This window comes from Physeter macrocephalus, chromosome 4 (assembly GCF_002837175.3).
Source record: "Physeter macrocephalus isolate SW-GA chromosome 4, ASM283717v5, whole genome shotgun sequence".
Classification (NCBI taxonomy): Eukaryota; Metazoa; Chordata; class Mammalia; order Artiodactyla; family Physeteridae; genus Physeter; species Physeter macrocephalus.
Genome location: NC_041217.1, coordinates 77,651,021 through 77,667,329, shown reverse-complemented (window position 1 = coordinate 77,667,329; position 16,309 = coordinate 77,651,021). Strand labels below are relative to the sequence as shown.

The window sequence follows — 16,309 nt, the reverse complement described above, 5'->3', positions numbered from 1 at the left end:
ACCCTGTTTTATAGAGCTAATGCTTTGCCCCAGTGGTTTCAGAGAAGTCTGGAAAAGAAATTCACTGTGAACAAAAATATTTCTGAACTACACTTTTCCTAGAAGGGATATGGTTCTAAAAAGAAAAGAAAACATTTTAAAATAAAACCCATCCACTAGAGTGACTTTTCACTTTGGATTAATAATCAGGATTATAAGAGGATCTCCTCAGAAGAGTTTGAGACTCTTCCTCCTATTAAACGATTTCTTTTTGAATTCCTTTAGTCTACAGAATTGATTCAGAGTAAGATCTGGCCATATTTATTTTTGTCCCAAGTAAAAACTCTTCCATGATAACCAACAAGGACCTACTGTATAGCACAGGGAACTCTGCTCCATGTTATATGGCAGCCTGGATGGGAGGGGAGTTTGGGGGAGAGTGGAGACATATATATGTATGGCTGAGTCCCTTTGATATGCACCTGATACTATTACAACCTTGTTAATCAGCTATACTCCAACATAAAAGGAAAAGTTAAAAAAGAAAAAAAACTCTTCCATTGGAAGGCCTGCTTTTCTCTGGCTTGTTTCTTACTGACTTACAAAGGTGCAGTACCCATTTCCTTCACTCACTGACCCTAATTCACGTCTTATCACACTGAAAAGCACTTTGGTTCTGGCAAGCTTTAATCTCCAATGCATAGTTACTTGCTGATATTATCAATGAATGTATACTGGTATGCTGTCAAGGTGTTTGGTTTTTTTTTTTGAGTACTCTTCCCCCAGCAGCAAACTATGAGATATAAAGTAAGACATAATCCTTGTCGTCAAAAGTGCTTGAAGATCAGTTGAAACACACACACACACACACGAAGTTAAATACCAAAACAAAAATGTAAGTTAGCAATTCAAGACAAATGGTAAAGTGTTTATTCCATAAACATATATGGAGAGCTAATGAGGGCAAAGTACTTTTCCAGGTATTAAAACCTAGAAGGGAAGCCAGACATTTTAAATAACTAATCGAAGCAGAGTGAGTTGAGTGCTATACTAGAGACAGGTGTCAGATGACCGAATCCTGGTTTACTCAGGACAGTCCTGATTTTGCCAGTTGTCTTGGTATAATTGTGATAGTGCCTCTTTTCACTTTCAGAAGAGTCCCAGTATGGATGCTAAATTATAGTCATCTTAGTTGTAAACAGTGGAAGTGAAGAGAAATGAATTATTAAATTCTGACTAGGGGATTAGGGAAGGTTTCCTGGAAGGGGGAGTGGGGGGGTGTTTGAACTGAACCCTAATGAAGAACAGTTTTAGAAAGAAGAGAGGGACTTCCCTGGTAGCGTAGTGGTTAAAAATCTGCCTGCCAACGCAGGGGACACGGGTTCGATCCCTCGTCCGGGAGGATCCCACACACTGCAGAGCAACTAAGCCTGTGCGCCACAACTACCGAGCCTGTGCTCTAGAGCCCGCGAGCCACAACTCCTGAGCCCTCGTGCCACAACTACTGAGGCCAACTACAGAAAACCTGCGCACAGCAACAAAGACCCAACACAGCCAAAAAATAATAATGATAATAATAATAAAAAGAAAGAAGAGAGAAGGCATCACAGGCTAAGAGCAACTCAGGCAAAGCCTTGGTGGCATCCAAGGGTACTTACATGATTGATTTCTCAATCAGTAGTAGCCCTTAGTTTAGAGGTGAAGAGGGTGGCCCCACCAAAGGCCAGCAGAGTCTTGGAAACTATCTTGCCATAAACTACTATCACTCAGAACTCTGGTTTTCAGAAAAGATAGCCATTGGATGATGACTGATGTCATCGCGGTGCAGTGTCAGACCAGAAGGGTGCAGTTCCAGCTGGGTAAAGTGAGCGGGGAGGTGGGGGAGAAGAAGAGGGAATGGGAGGCAATGTGAGAGTTGAAGGAGACCGGAAGAGGGTAGGAGGTGAAGTGAGAGAATTGTGATTTTATTAGCTCCAACTGCCCAGTTAAAGAAGTCGCAGATTCCTCTCTAAAAGAATCTTGTTTGTAGTTTATTTCTGCAGATCTTCCTTCCTCCCTATGACCCAGTTGTATTCTGAGTCCCCCAGGTTTAAGAGGCAGGTTTATTTTCTTTATCCCTCAGTATTGGGAAATGGACTCAGCACCACTGTTTTATGTAAGTCTGGTGGCTGAAAGGAGCTGCTGTAGGGAGCCAAACGTTCTTTGCTATCTGTGACCATAGTTTAGGGAATTCCAGAGGTGAAAAGGAAAAAATTAAAAAAGAATGTGGATATCTACCTTTTTGTGATGAAAATGCCCTTTCTAACTTTTCATTAGGACATTTTTCAAAAGTAGACAAAGATAAAAAGAACAGTGCCTCCCATGTACCTGTCCCGAGTACTGGGGACGTGGGTACCTGTCACCCAGCTTCAACAGTTACCCACATTCTGCCGCCTCTGTCCTCCCTGCTCCTCACAGCAACTCTCAGACACCACAGAACTGCATCTGGACAGACATCAGAATGCACCTCTAACCAATAAGGTCTTTGTTTTTAACCATAACCATAATACCATTATTGTACCCAAAAACTTAAAGATAATTTCTTTTTTTAAATGTAATAATAGTCTTTTTTTATTTTAAAAAATTTATATTTCATATTGGAGTATAGTTAATTTACAATGTTGTGTTAGTTTCATGTGTACAGCCAAGTTATTTAGTCATACATATACATATTCTTTTCCCATATAGGTTATTACAGAGTATTGAGTAGCATTTCCTGTGCTATACAGTAGGTCCTTGTTGATTATCTATTTTATATAAAGTAGTGTGTATATGTTAATCCCATTTCTATCATTTTTTAGATTCCACATATAAGTGATATCATATGATACTTGTCTTTGACTAGTTCACTTAGTATGATAATCTATAGGTCCATCCATGTTGCTGCAAATGGCATTATTTCATTCTTTTTAATGGCTAAATAATATTCCATTGTATATATGTACCACATCTTTATCCAATCCTCTGTTGATGGACATTTAGGTTGCTTCCATGTCTTGGTTATTGTAAATAGTGCTGCTGTGAACGATGGGGTGCATGTTTCTTTTTGAAGTCTGGTTTTCTCCAGATATATGCCCAGGAGTGGGATTGCTGAGTCATATGGTAGCTCTATTTTTTGTTTTTTAAGGAACCTCCATACTGTTCTCCATAGTGCCTGTACCAAGTTAAGATAATTTCTTAATACCATCTAATGCTTGGTCCGTGCTCACCTTTCTCTCTAAAATGTCCATTTTAAGGCCTGGAGATCTTAATTAGTAACTCTGAGTCTCAGAGTAGACTAGGCCCAAGAGTAGAATGGCTCTTTTATGGGGGAGGATGAAAGGTAGAAGAGGAGGCTGGAATTCTAAGCAGTATTTGGAATTCTACTAGTGACTTGACTTGCCCTGCGGCAAGTTAATTTTCCTTTTCCTGTCTTAGATTTAGCAACCTTTTATCTTCAATGGGTTAATAATATACCTCTTAGGGAATATTCACGATTTAAAACAGAGAAGGTCTTTTAAAGGCTTCAGATAAAAAGTTTTTATTGTCATTCCACTTCTGCCTAGGTGTACCTGTTCCTGTCGGTTGGTTGGTTCACTCATTCAGTGCATTTACTACACACGAAGTTGCAAAACACTGAGGGCCTCAAGTTAGTCACAGCTGCTAGATATTTGAGTCAGGCATTATGCTGGGTACTTAGGTTATTTCATTTACCCCTCACTACACCGCTCGAGGTAATTTTTGTAACCCCTTTTTATTGATGAGGAAATTATGTTCTAAAAGGTTAAATAACTTACACAGAAAAGGTCACCCAGGGCTTCCCTGGTGGCACAGTGGTTGAGAGTCTGCCTGCCGATGCAGGGGACACGGGTTTGTGCCCCGGTCCGGGAAGATCCCACATGCCACGGAGCGGCTGGGCCCGTGAGCCATGGCCGCTGAGCCTGCGCGTCCGGAGCCTGTGCTCCGCAACGGGAGAGGCCGCAACAGTGAGAGGCTCGCGTACCGCAAACAAACAAACAAAAAAAGGTCACCCAGTTAGTAAGTGGCAGAAACGGATTTCTGCCTTTCTAGGTCTACTGTCCTGAAACCCATGTCCCAACATCGCAAAGCCAAAAGGCACAAGCTGACAACCAGCACACCTGGCTAGTTCCACCACACCATCATTTTTCTCTGTCTCAAGGGAATCTGTAATTCAGAAGTGTAAAAGGGCAGGTAGAAAGACATAGCATTATGTGGTGTGTCAATATTGAAGTACAAAAAGAATGATAGTTATGAAAAATCAGAGGCATAAGAAATGACTTTTAGTGGGGGAGATTGGTGGCGTGTGATGGCAGATAAGGCCGGATAGGTAAGTTGAGGTCAGATTTTGAGTAGACTCCATTTTCAAGCTGAGTAGTGTAAAATTTAATTGCTGTGCAATTAAAAACCATGAAAAGCTTTCTGAGTAAAGGGAGTAAACTAATCAGAAATATGCTTTAGGAAAAATTTAAATGGTGGAGAGACTGAGGTTGGGGAGATCAGTTTTGAGACTATTCACTCTGATCCCAGTGATAAGGAAGGAGTACCTCATAGGGTGGTAACCATGGGTGCTGGAGAGGAGGGGCAAGATTGGAAAGAGATTTTGAAATACCCAGTGCTAACTTCTGTTAGAGATGCTTGAAGGCAATGTATAGTTTTGCTCTTCAGTTCAGATATAATAATGATGTTCCCTAGGTACTGGACACTGTTCTAACTGCCTGTGTGATATGCAATATGTAATCATTGTTATCATTTAATTATAACCACTATAACTTCCTAGGGCTTTTTGAAACATTTTTTATAATTTAATTGAAATAAAATTCACATACCAATACAACTCACTCATTTAAAGTATACAGTGTACACATTAGTGTTTCTAGAATATACACAGAGTTGTGCAAATATCATAGCAATCAGTTTTAGAACATTTTCATCACTCCACAAAGAAACCCCAAACCCATTAACCATCACTTCCCAATTCCCCTATCCCCCCAGCCCTAGTCAACCACCTATCTACTTTGTTTCTCTGGATTTGCCTATTCTGGACATTTCATATAAATGGAATCATACAGTGTGTGGTTTCTGTGACTGACTTCTTTTACTTATCATAATGTTTTCAAGGTTCAGCCATGTTGTAGCATCTATCATTCCTCTTTATGGCCAAATAACATTCCATTTTGTTTATCTGTTTATCAATCCATGGATGAAATTTTAAAACTTATTCTAGAATTTTGCTGTATCAGAGATCTGTGCTTGAAATAAGTGAGCTACTGAATGGACTGTAGAGAAATTGCTAGCTTAATACCATATTTCCTTATCTACAGTGACCTTCTCTACCCTTGTATATCTTACACATTAAACCTTCCCTGGGTTAGGCTATATCCTAAACTTCCTCATCAGTGATCACCTTTAGCATTTTAAATCCATACCTCAGAATTTTGCTCCTCTCAACTGGACTGCAGGCATACTGAGTATAAGAAACAAGTGTCAGACATCTTCATTATTCCCCACAAGACCTGATAAGTCCCTTTCCACATTAAGAGTGCTGTTAACAGTGGAGGAGAGGGGTCTGCAAGAGTCAGAGCAGACCCTTTAACACTCCCTGGCTGTGACCACACTTCTTTAATTTCAACTTCTTCCTCTCACGTTCCTAGAAGTGTCTTGTGGAATACTGGTGGGACACAGTATGCAAACTATTGACCTAGTTAATATAATGGGTAATAATGCTTCTAATCTAATGATGAAAGGACTGATACATTTTGCATTAAGATCTTTTTTTTTCTTAAGGTGGTCAGGCAAAACCGTTTCTCTTTTGATTTTTAAAAAAGCAGTTTTGTTTTGTTTTGTTTTTTTTATGATTCCCGGTGTCACAGCTTCTGCTGGGGCAAAATTTTGAAAATCTCTATTTTTAAAAGGGATAGGCACATTGTGGATTATATGAGCAGTAGATCAATTTACAGAGTTAAAATTGAAGCCTTGGAAAAAATTTTTTTTTCTATTTCCTTCATGTTGTATTTATATGGGATGATGGATGGTCACTAAACTTATTATGGTAATCGTTTCATGATGTACGTAAGTCAAATCGTTACGCTGAGCACTTTAAACTTATACAGTGCTGTATGTCAGTTATATCCCAATAAAACTGGAAGGGGGGAAAAATTATGGCATGTTAAATAAAAGGATAGAGTCTTAAAAAAAAAAAAAAAAGAATCCTTGGAAAGGAATCAGGTAATTGGTTACTGGTTTCTTTTAACCCAACTCTATATTGAGCTTTGCAGTACACACCAGGGTGGAAATCAGTTCAGGAGAATCCTGTGCTTAACATGGATTGGCGTTAAGACTCTGTTCAAGTGATGTGTCCTGAAACAAAACAAGCTACCAACACAGAGAAAATCTGATTAAACACAGTTAATCTATAAACTCATTGTTAGCCCAGTCCTCTAGTTCTAGGTACTAATATCATAATGGAAGTTTATTGTATTTCTTATCATTTAAGTTCAGCTTCACCATTGAAACTTTTCCTTGGGTTAGGTGGGTGGATATTCTTCTGGAGAGTAGAAGGAGAGAAAAGTGCCCCCCACCCCTCACCAGCCACCCTCTCTTGAGTACATGCATTTCCTTGGATATCTTGACAAAGAGCTGATAAGATTTGGTGATAAGATAAGCAACTGCAGTTAATTTTGGATCCACTTCAGCTATTCTTGGAATTTAACAATTTATATATTTACTAATGGAGAATGGAGAAATGTGATTAACTATGAGGTGATTTTTCTGCAGAAAGAGGGTACAAAGGGTTAGAATTTAATGCTGGAAATTGGAATGTACTTGCATTTCCATGTGGTAGATTTTGTAATGCCCATGAGATTACCTTGATCCACCAGAATAATTGTTCATAAGATTTAGGATCTAACCTTGTGGGATGAAACTGTTTTAGCAGTTCTCTGTGAGACTTGTAAACTGTATTGTCTATTTGCTTGAATAGACATAGTGCTAAAGCCTAGAGAAGTAACTATATTTTTTCTCTTTTCTCTTTTTTTTTCTCTCCGTCCTTTTCATTTCTCTTTTCTACTTATGTAGAAGAATAAAGCTAACATGAAGAATGTTCAGATCAGATTGCCTAGGATATCCCACCTTTGGTGTAATAATTTTCTTTCCTTTCTATGACATATGATTAATGTAATATGTGATTATGACTGAGAACTTCAGCTATCCTAGTCAGGGAGGGAAAACTGTTGTTTTTATAAGTAATAACAGTGAACACTTAAAAAAAAATTGAACTGTAGTTGATTTACAATATTGCATAAGTTTCAGGTATAAAGTGATTCAGGTGTGTATATATATAATATATATATATATTCTTTTTCAGATTCTTTTCCATTACAGGTTATTACAAGATATTGAATATAGTTCCCTGTGCTATACAGTAAATCCTTGTTGTTTATCTATTTTATATACAGTGGTGTGTATTTGTTAATCCCACACTCAATTTTTCTCTCCCCACCCCCACCCCCACCGCCTTTCCCCTTTGGTAACCATAAGTTTTCTATGTCTGTGAGTCTGTTTCTGTTTTGTAAATAATTTCATTTGTATCATATTTTAGAGTCAACATAAAAGTGGTATAATGTTTGTCTTTCTCTGTCTGATAGAGGGACTGTGGCAGTTAATGACAATTAATGCCTGTATACTTTTCAGAACATCGAGTTGAAGGTTGAAGTAGAGAGCCTGAAACGAGAACTCCAGGACAAGAAACAGCATCTGGATAAAACTTGGTGAGTTGCAGTTTGAACTAGTTGAGCTCTTGGTCCTTTCCAGTCTGGCTTATTAACTGAGAGCAATAGATTTGGAACCAAATTCCTTAACCTTAACTCTGGCATTTGAATGCTGCATCCAGTTCAGAAACTGAAACAATGTGCTTTTCTTTCCTTGGGCTCCAATAAATCTGAGAGATGTTGACATAGATTGGTAAATTCATCAGACCTAAGCTTATAAACTTCCCATTCAGTAATCTACTAATAACACCCAGGGCTGACATAGAGTTTGGCAGAAATGGGCACTCTCATATAGTGCTGGTGAGAGTGTGAATTGTGATAACATTTTTGGAATGTGGTACTACCTATCAAAATAAAAAATTAGCACTTCCCTTGATCAAATAATTCCTAAAAGGAATCTATTCCTTATAAATAAAAGCAAGAGTATGAAAGGATAAATGTATAAGGATATTAACTGCATCATTATTTGTAATGGCAAAAAAAAACTAGGAACAACTATACATCAATAGGGCAATGGTTGAAAACATTTTGATATAAACATACTGTGGAATATTATGTAGTCATTAAAAGGAATGAGTTAGCTCTATATTATTATCCTGGTGGGAAGTCCCTGATAGACTAAGTAAGGGGGAAAAGTGCTGAGTGATATTTAAAGTATAAGCCCCTTTGCGTAAAGACAATCTATGTGTACATGTGTTTGCTTGAATATGAATAGAAGAAAACTGCAGGGTTACGTACCAAACTCTTTAACATTGCCTGTATCAAGGGAGTGAGAGTGGAGTTTGTGATGGGGAGAAGACTTGAATTTTTTTTCTTTCTATACCTTCTGTATTGTTGGGATGGTTACTTTTATAATTTACAGTTTTTATCATTAAAAAACCCTTAGTTTTAAATGACAAGTACTATTGAAATTGTTACTAAAAATAATTTTCAGATTATATCCTAGAATCAGTATACATTCAATCTGATCTGGCGTTCCTTCTATCTCCACAGTATTTCTTGATGCTTAGAATGATAGTCCAGCAACATCAGACTACTCAAACCAGACTCAACTATACACAGTATGCTGGAATTACTCAATACTTACTAAGGCATTAAGTGAACTAATAGATTTTAGGAAAACTTATAATAACAATTGAGTTACAAGTTTTGAGATTTGTGTAGTGCTTTTTAAAAAAAATTATGTCATTTCAGCTTTTAATTAGGAGGCATTATCCTATTTTTAGCAATGAGAAAACTAAGGTACAGAGTGTTAAAGTCTTCTCAAATGAGTGTCAGAGCCCACATCTTCTGGCATCAAGTCCAAGGCTCTTCTGACTTCACAACAGCTGTAGCCTATTAAATCAGGCATTCCTGGCTGACTTACTCAGAAAATGTATAACATCCAATCTCAAGACATTGTAGTTAGCTGTTGTCTATTGCATTTATCAAGGAATATGGAGTCAAAGTTGATGATTCCCGAGGTCTATTTAAGGGCCTTAGGTTATTCTCTTGATTTGTGTCCCCTGTACAACAAAGACCCTTCTACCACCAAAAGGCTGCGTAATGACATGGGAACTCAAGATAAATATAGTCTCTGGGACAGTGCTGAGTAGTGTCCACTATCGACCAAGGAATTCTATAATCTTTAGGGAAGTTCCATTTGGTCACCGTGGACACAACCTTCTGGGCCAAATATTAAAACACTACTGGGCTTGGATAGAGCAACGTTGATTTATCATGAGCCTATGAAGTTTCAATATCGTTCTCTGCCCTGAGAACAAGAAGATTGTCCATGGTTCTCAACAAATGGCTTAAAACAAGAATGAAACCAAACCGGAATTAAGATCATTCAGCACCTGATACTGCTCCCAAATTTCTAATCCTCAGACATCCAAAGGCAGCTGTTGTTAGCTATAAATAAGCTGGTGACACCTTACCCGCTTCATGCTAGCGCCTGGGCATTCATTCCTAAGGACATCAGAGAAGCAAAGCTGGGCCAGAACCCTGAGCTTCCATAGATTAAATGTCTGCTTTCTGCATGGGACTGTGGGAAAACTGGATAGAACTCTGGGTAGGTAGCCCAGATTCAGGACAGTCTATGGGTTTCTGGCTGTAAAGGAGAAAAGCATTTCTGTGGCTGTCCAAATGGATATTCTATTCCAGCAACCTAAATGGAAGGAACACTCTAAATTCAAATAGCAAGACAGGCAAGGAACTAGCAAAGCACTCTGGGAGAGCAGTCTTAATGGGAAAGTCCGGGGACAGATTATGGTGAACATGGATGCTGAGTTCTAAACCATTTGATGCCTACCTGCCTTTCATATGCAAGATTCTTCTCTTGAAGATATAGCAGTAATGAAGCCTCTAGGGAGTCAGGTATATTGTGATTGACAAGCAACACAAATCAGAGTTCCTAAAAGATTACCTGAAAAGTTGGAAAGAGCAGTTCCACAAATAATTGCAGAGGAAAAAAATACTTCATTTTTATTCTCATCAATGGGACTCTGAATTACTCAAACAGCCTTAATGGGTCCATTTGCTAAATTATATGACTGGCTCTGACTGGCCAATGCTCTGGTTTTAGCACTGATGTGGAGAATCTCAACAGCCATAATGAAGCTGAGCTCCGGCGCCAGTTTGAGGAGAGACAGCAGGAGACGGAGCATGTTTACGAGCTCCTGGAAAATAAGATCCAGCTTCTGCAGGAGGTGAGTATCCGCTGCTAGGGGTCCCCTTTTACCTCTTTTCCGACTGCTCTGCCTCCTGGCATTCACCTTTTCCCTCCCTAAAGTACCTATGTTTGCAGCCTTTCAGGTTTTGTTCTTTTCTCGTTCTTTTTGCAGGAATCCAGGCTAGCAAAAAATGAAGCCGCACGCATGGCGGCTCTGGTGGAAGCAGAGAAAGAGTGTAACTTGGAGCTCTCAGAGAAACTGAAGGGAGTCACCAAGGACAGGGAAGATGTACCAGGAAACCGGGTCAAGCCCAACCAATACACTGAGGCCCTGGCCCAAAGGGACAAGTAGGTGCTTTTGGTGCTCTATTTGCCATTTGTCTTTTGCCTGTTCTCGAGCCTGTGTGAGTATATAGCAGCTGCACTGTTCTCTTTGAAGGACTTACGGTGGACCTTCACCATTACCAAGACTTTATGATTCCCACAAGTAAAGAAATCTCTTTTTAGGGCTGCGTCTTTAATGGTATCCATTAACAGAACTGACTAGTTGGCAATCAGGAGACTTAAGTAGGTATAAGTAGAACAATGGTCAAATGGTAGCAAACAAGAGACATGGATTCACTTATTCACATTTACTGAGCACCAGCTATATGCCAGACACTGGGTTAAGCACTCAGGTTACAGAGAGGAAAGACCCACTTCCTGTCATCAAGACATATATTACACAATTTTAATAAGTTCTCTGATAGAAGTAACATGGGATGCTCTGGGGCGTATAGAATTGTCATCTATTCCAGACTAAAAGAGCAAGGTGCCATTGAAAGTGTCCTGAAGGAGGTGAAATCTGAGGTGAGTTTTGATGAGTGAATAGGAGTTAGAAGAAAGAGTGTAGGAGATAAGTGGGGAGGGGGAATGTCCTGTACAGGAGGAGACACCATTGAGGGGAGATACAGGGAAGGGCATATTTCAAGACGTGTGATTAGTGCTATGTAACCAGAGCAGAGGGTCTGGGGAAGACTAATGAGAGGTAAGCTGTATTGGGAATAGGGGGTCTGATTGTGCTGGCTTTGTACATAGTAAGGAACTTGAATTTTCTCATAAAGTAAGTGGGCATTTGTTGAGGCCACCACTGTGTCTTGGTTACTGCAGCAACTTCCTAACTGTTCTCTTTACTTCTGGTTCTAGCCTCTGCATTCCATCCCAATCTAACAATTCAGAGCAGTTTTGAAGTGGGAAATTCAACAATATGAAATTGACAAATAATTTAGCCTCTTCAATGCATGATACTATGGTGGCATAAAAAGCCTTAAGTGTTTTTAACTGAATAGGTGAAAAACACACAAGGTACGCACAGTGACCAATGTGATCTTTTTGAGACACAAATCTGATCATGTTATTGCAGAGCAATTTAGAAAGTTCTCCAACATCTTTAGGAGATAAAATCTGTTCTTAGTGTGGCCATCAAAGCCTGTTATGATCTGACCCCTGATTTCCCCCAGAATCATCCCCTACCGTGACCCCTTCATATATCACTGATGCCAGACTAGTAATAATAATGACGACTAAGGTTTGTTGGGCTCTTGCTGTACAGCTGAGCTGAGTACTTTACATTCTTGTTTAATTCTCCCATAAAGTTTAATTCTCTCATAAAGTTAACAATCCCATGATATAGGGATTATTATACTTTATAAATGAAGAAATTGGCATTTAGAGAGTTATGTAACATGGCTTTAGGCATTGCTGGAATCAAAACCCTAAAGGCACAGTGCCTCCAGAAGCATACTGTGCTATGTCAGGTCCCCAGAATTTTGCTCATGCCCTTCCTTCTGTGGGAAACATGTGTTTTCCCTTCCTGGTGAACTCCTAATTCATTCCTCAGAACTCACTAAGGCATCAATGATTACTTCTGTGAATGCTTTTGTGACAGCAGAATTAAGTCTTTATATTGTTTTGTTTTATATGCACATCCATTAGTGTACAGTTCTCTGTGTGGTGTTGTATTTTCTTCAGATCTTCTCTGAGACTGTCTCAGTCCAATAAATGCTTGTCAAACCAAAAAAAAAAAAATGCATACCTGACAAGTAAATTGAGGGAGTTCATATCAGATGGCCTTGAATAGCTTTGTAAAGTAGGAGACTAGATTATCTGTAGAGACTGAGGGTCAAAGGGATGAATGAGGTATGAGCTTGAGAAAAGTAGAGACATTCTAGCACAGATACCATGGGGAAGTTGATATGGAGTCCACATTCATCATCATAATTATCATTATAGCTTGCATTTGTATAAAGTTTTTAAAGTTCTTTCTGATCCCCAAATCTTAGCTGATTCTCATACCTTAATTTAAGAGATTCCTACCTGACTTTCTGATACCCTTCACCTTTCTGCCAAACTATTTTCCTGCCAAGGTGCTATCACTATCTTACATACACAGGAATAATAATCACAATTGGAAACATTTCATCTAGTACCAGCACATTTCCCAGGACAGGTATCTCTAGTACTCAAAGACTTACACACAGAGAAACAGCAAGATATGCCCTGTACGTAGTAGGTGATGAACAACTGTCTAGTTGAAACTGTGGTTTATATACATCAGCACAGCACGCATAGTCTTTGACAACTGAATTCTAGTCTGAATTTCCAGCCTCTTCTCCAGCCATTGTCTCTTCCCACCAGCCTTTCCCCCTTTTCCCTTCCAGTGACGCTTCCCCATTATGTCTCATATCTTCATGCCTTCATTCCTTCATTTAAGCTCCTACCTCTGAGCCTGGAAAATAACCCAGTCTTCACAATCTCTTCTCTTGAGCTTCCCCCCAGACTCCTCCAAGTCAAATGAATTGCTTCTTTATGTTTCCTCCTGTACCTCCATGGCAACACTCAGTGTACTATTTGGTATATACCTCTGGTGTGGTAGCACTTATTATATTCTATCTGTCGATATAGCTGTGCCTCCCCATTTCCCAAACTCTTGGCACACACACCAAAAGAACTTAAGTTTCTTTAGAGCAGAGATTGTGTGTTTTCCAGTTTTATATTCCCAGTACTTGGTAGTGTGCATTGAGTTATATACATAACGGTTACCTAATAATTGTTTTTTGAATGGAACAACAATAACAATTTAAAAAACTCTACAACTCCTGGCCCCTATTCCAAGAATTTTATATCTATGGTCTATAGATCCATGGATTGGCTTCAAGAGGTCTCTGAACCTGTGACAATGTAAGCAAAAGATCGTTGGTGTATATATTTGGGGACTGGGGCAGAGAATACATGGCTTACTGAAGAAAAGTTTCAAAGAGTTCAATTACTCAAAAGGTAAAAACTTACTGTACTGGACCATGCTATCTTTGGAGTGGGCTGAAAAATAAAGGTAGTAATAGTACCGTGGCCATAATTGTTCTTACTTTTTCTCTGCTCCAGAAGAATTGAAGAACTGAGTCAGAGCCTGGCTGCACAGGAGAAACTTGCAGAACAGCTATCTCAAGAGAAGCAACAACTGCTACATCTGTTGGAGGAGCCAGCTGACATGGAAGTGCAGGTGAGGTTTGAGCTGTACTTCCTGAGGCACAAAGCTTCATGCTTTCAGGAGCCCTACTTTACATTTACATGTATTAGTTTTCTGTTGCTGTGTAAGAAATTACTACAAACTCAGTGGTTCTAAACAACATGAATTTATTATTCCAGTTTCTGTGGGTCAAGAGTCCAGGCATGGTTTAGTTGGGTTTTCTGCTCAGGGTCTCACAAGTCTGAAATCAAGTTGTCAGCTGGACTGCTTTCTCAGCTAGAGGCTCACTTAGGGAAGGTTCCACTTCTAAGCTCCCTCAGGTTGTTGGAAGAATATTTCTGTGTGACTGTAGAAGTTATGGCAGCTTGCTTCTTCACAGCCAACCATGGAGAGAGACAGTCGCTTGCTTCTCTCCCTTCTAGACACTCTTTTTTAAGAGGTTCACCTAATCAAGTCAAGCCCCTCAGTGTACTATCCCTTTTGGTTAACTTAAAGTCAACTGAGTAGGGACCTTAGTTACATCTGCAACACCCCTTCACTTTTGCCAGATAACAGTGCATAACTATGTAGCAATATCCCTCACCTTTGGTGTATTCTATTGGTTAGAAGTAAGTTACAGGTTTCTCCACACTCATGGATTGTACAAAGGTGTGGATAACAGGAGGTGGAGGTCACAGGGGCCATCTTAGGATTCTGCCTGCCACCCTAGTGATGTATAACTATAGAGAATGTATAACATGGTTTTAATATTGAAGAGAGAACCCTCACTGCTGTGAAAATTATTGCATTAATCTGTATTGTTGTTCTTGGAGGTTACCTCAGAGGGAACTCCCCTCCTTCATTCAACTATTAATTTACTAAAAAGATACTTTCTGAAGGAACCCTAGAATATATCTGTGCCCAAGCAACATACACAATTACTAGGTATTCTTACAAATCTTAGATCAATGATAAAGCAAAACATGTGCAGCTTAATTTATTGGTCACATACACAAAGGTTGGAATCAGGATAAAAAGAGCAGTGCTAAAAATTAGTATAAAGCAGTGTTTCCTCACCTTTCCTGTGTCATGACAAAAATAGCAAATGATAACAAGAAACATGTAGAAAAAGGCATGATTTACAACATAATCAAATTGCTTAAAACCAGTGACTTTTTCTCATTTTTCTCATTATCCACTGCTCTTTTTTAATACTCAAGTAATAAATAGCAATTACCTAAAAGTCTGCAAATCCAAATAAGCAAAAAAAAAAAAAAAAAAAGAATTAGTTTTCAATAGCTATGATAAGTATAGAAGAAAGGCAATGATTTTGTACATTTTTAAATTTGAGCACCTGCAATAAATTCACTCATTAATTATAATTTTAAAAAATAATGAATGATAATATTTATAAGGTGTAGCAGTAAATGGATGGAGCTTCTCACTTGAAAGTGACCATCCTGGGTGCTTAGGCCACAATAAGGGCAGAAGAAATCACTATCTTGACTACACTGTAAACCCCTTGGACTCTGGATCCATTTTGGTTGGAAAGCTCTGGTTAACAAACTCAGGAAATGATGTGCATGCATATAATTTGATAGATATGAGTAAAAATTAAAGTTTATAGGCTTTTTGCCAGATACATATTGAAATGTATGGAAGACACCATAACATTTTTAAATTAGGAATAACTTGGCTGGGAATTAGGAGAAGTAGGTTTCTATTCTGATTCTTTCTTTATTAACTGTATGACCATGGATACATCACTCTCAGCCTCCATATGTGTAAAATGGGAAAATTAGCCCAAACAATCTCCAAAGTATCCTACAATTTTGACATTCTATTCTAATGAGTCCAGCATCATTGGGGAAAGTGCATAGTCCCCAAGGTAAGCACTTCGCAAGAAAAATACTCACGTAAATTCTGAAATAAAATCACTCTCATTGTTCTAGTTTTATATTTACAGACATATAGAAACATATATTTAGGTACACATAGTTATTTTCATTAGTGTCTTTGGTAAGCACTGAAATGGGTATATGTAGTTCAATATTTGCAATGCTAATAAGGGGAAGTGGGTTGGTATCAGTTTTTCAAACAAACTTGAAGAACAGAAAAATTATAATTTCAAAGAGACTAAATTATTTACAATCTATCCTAAAGGAATGCTTAGAACGAGGTTAAGTACAGTGTCTAGAGACTAATAACATTGGGTGAGCAGAAGAAAGAAATACATCGCCACATAAATTGTGCTAAATTGATATGCTTCTTTAATGTTGCTGGTACCTATAAAAGTGTATTATTATTGTTATTGCCCAACTCTTTGTACATTTATAAACTTGATTACATCATGCTGTGAATTCTGTCAATCAGCGTTTCCCAACATTT

The 16,309-nt window shown here is 38.6% G+C and overlaps 1 protein-coding gene across 9 annotated transcripts in view; it reads left to right on the top strand.

Annotated features, from left to right (window-relative positions):
* PDE4DIP (phosphodiesterase 4D interacting protein) overlaps positions 1-16,309 on the top strand; it is a 232,836-nt gene that overhangs the window by 102,002 nt on the left and 114,525 nt on the right. For 8 of the 9 annotated variants that reach the window (XM_028488945.2, XM_028488937.2, XM_028488935.2 and 5 more), the window contains 4 exons: positions 7,708-7,784; positions 10,351-10,474; positions 10,610-10,785; positions 13,858-13,975. In XM_028488945.2, the coding sequence (XP_028344746.1) occupies positions 7,708-7,784; positions 10,351-10,474; positions 10,610-10,785; positions 13,858-13,975 (495 nt within the window). The remainder of the gene's footprint in view (positions 1-7,707; positions 7,785-10,350; positions 10,475-10,609; positions 10,786-13,857; positions 13,976-16,309) is intronic. The other variant, XM_028488930.2, reaches the window with a different exon arrangement.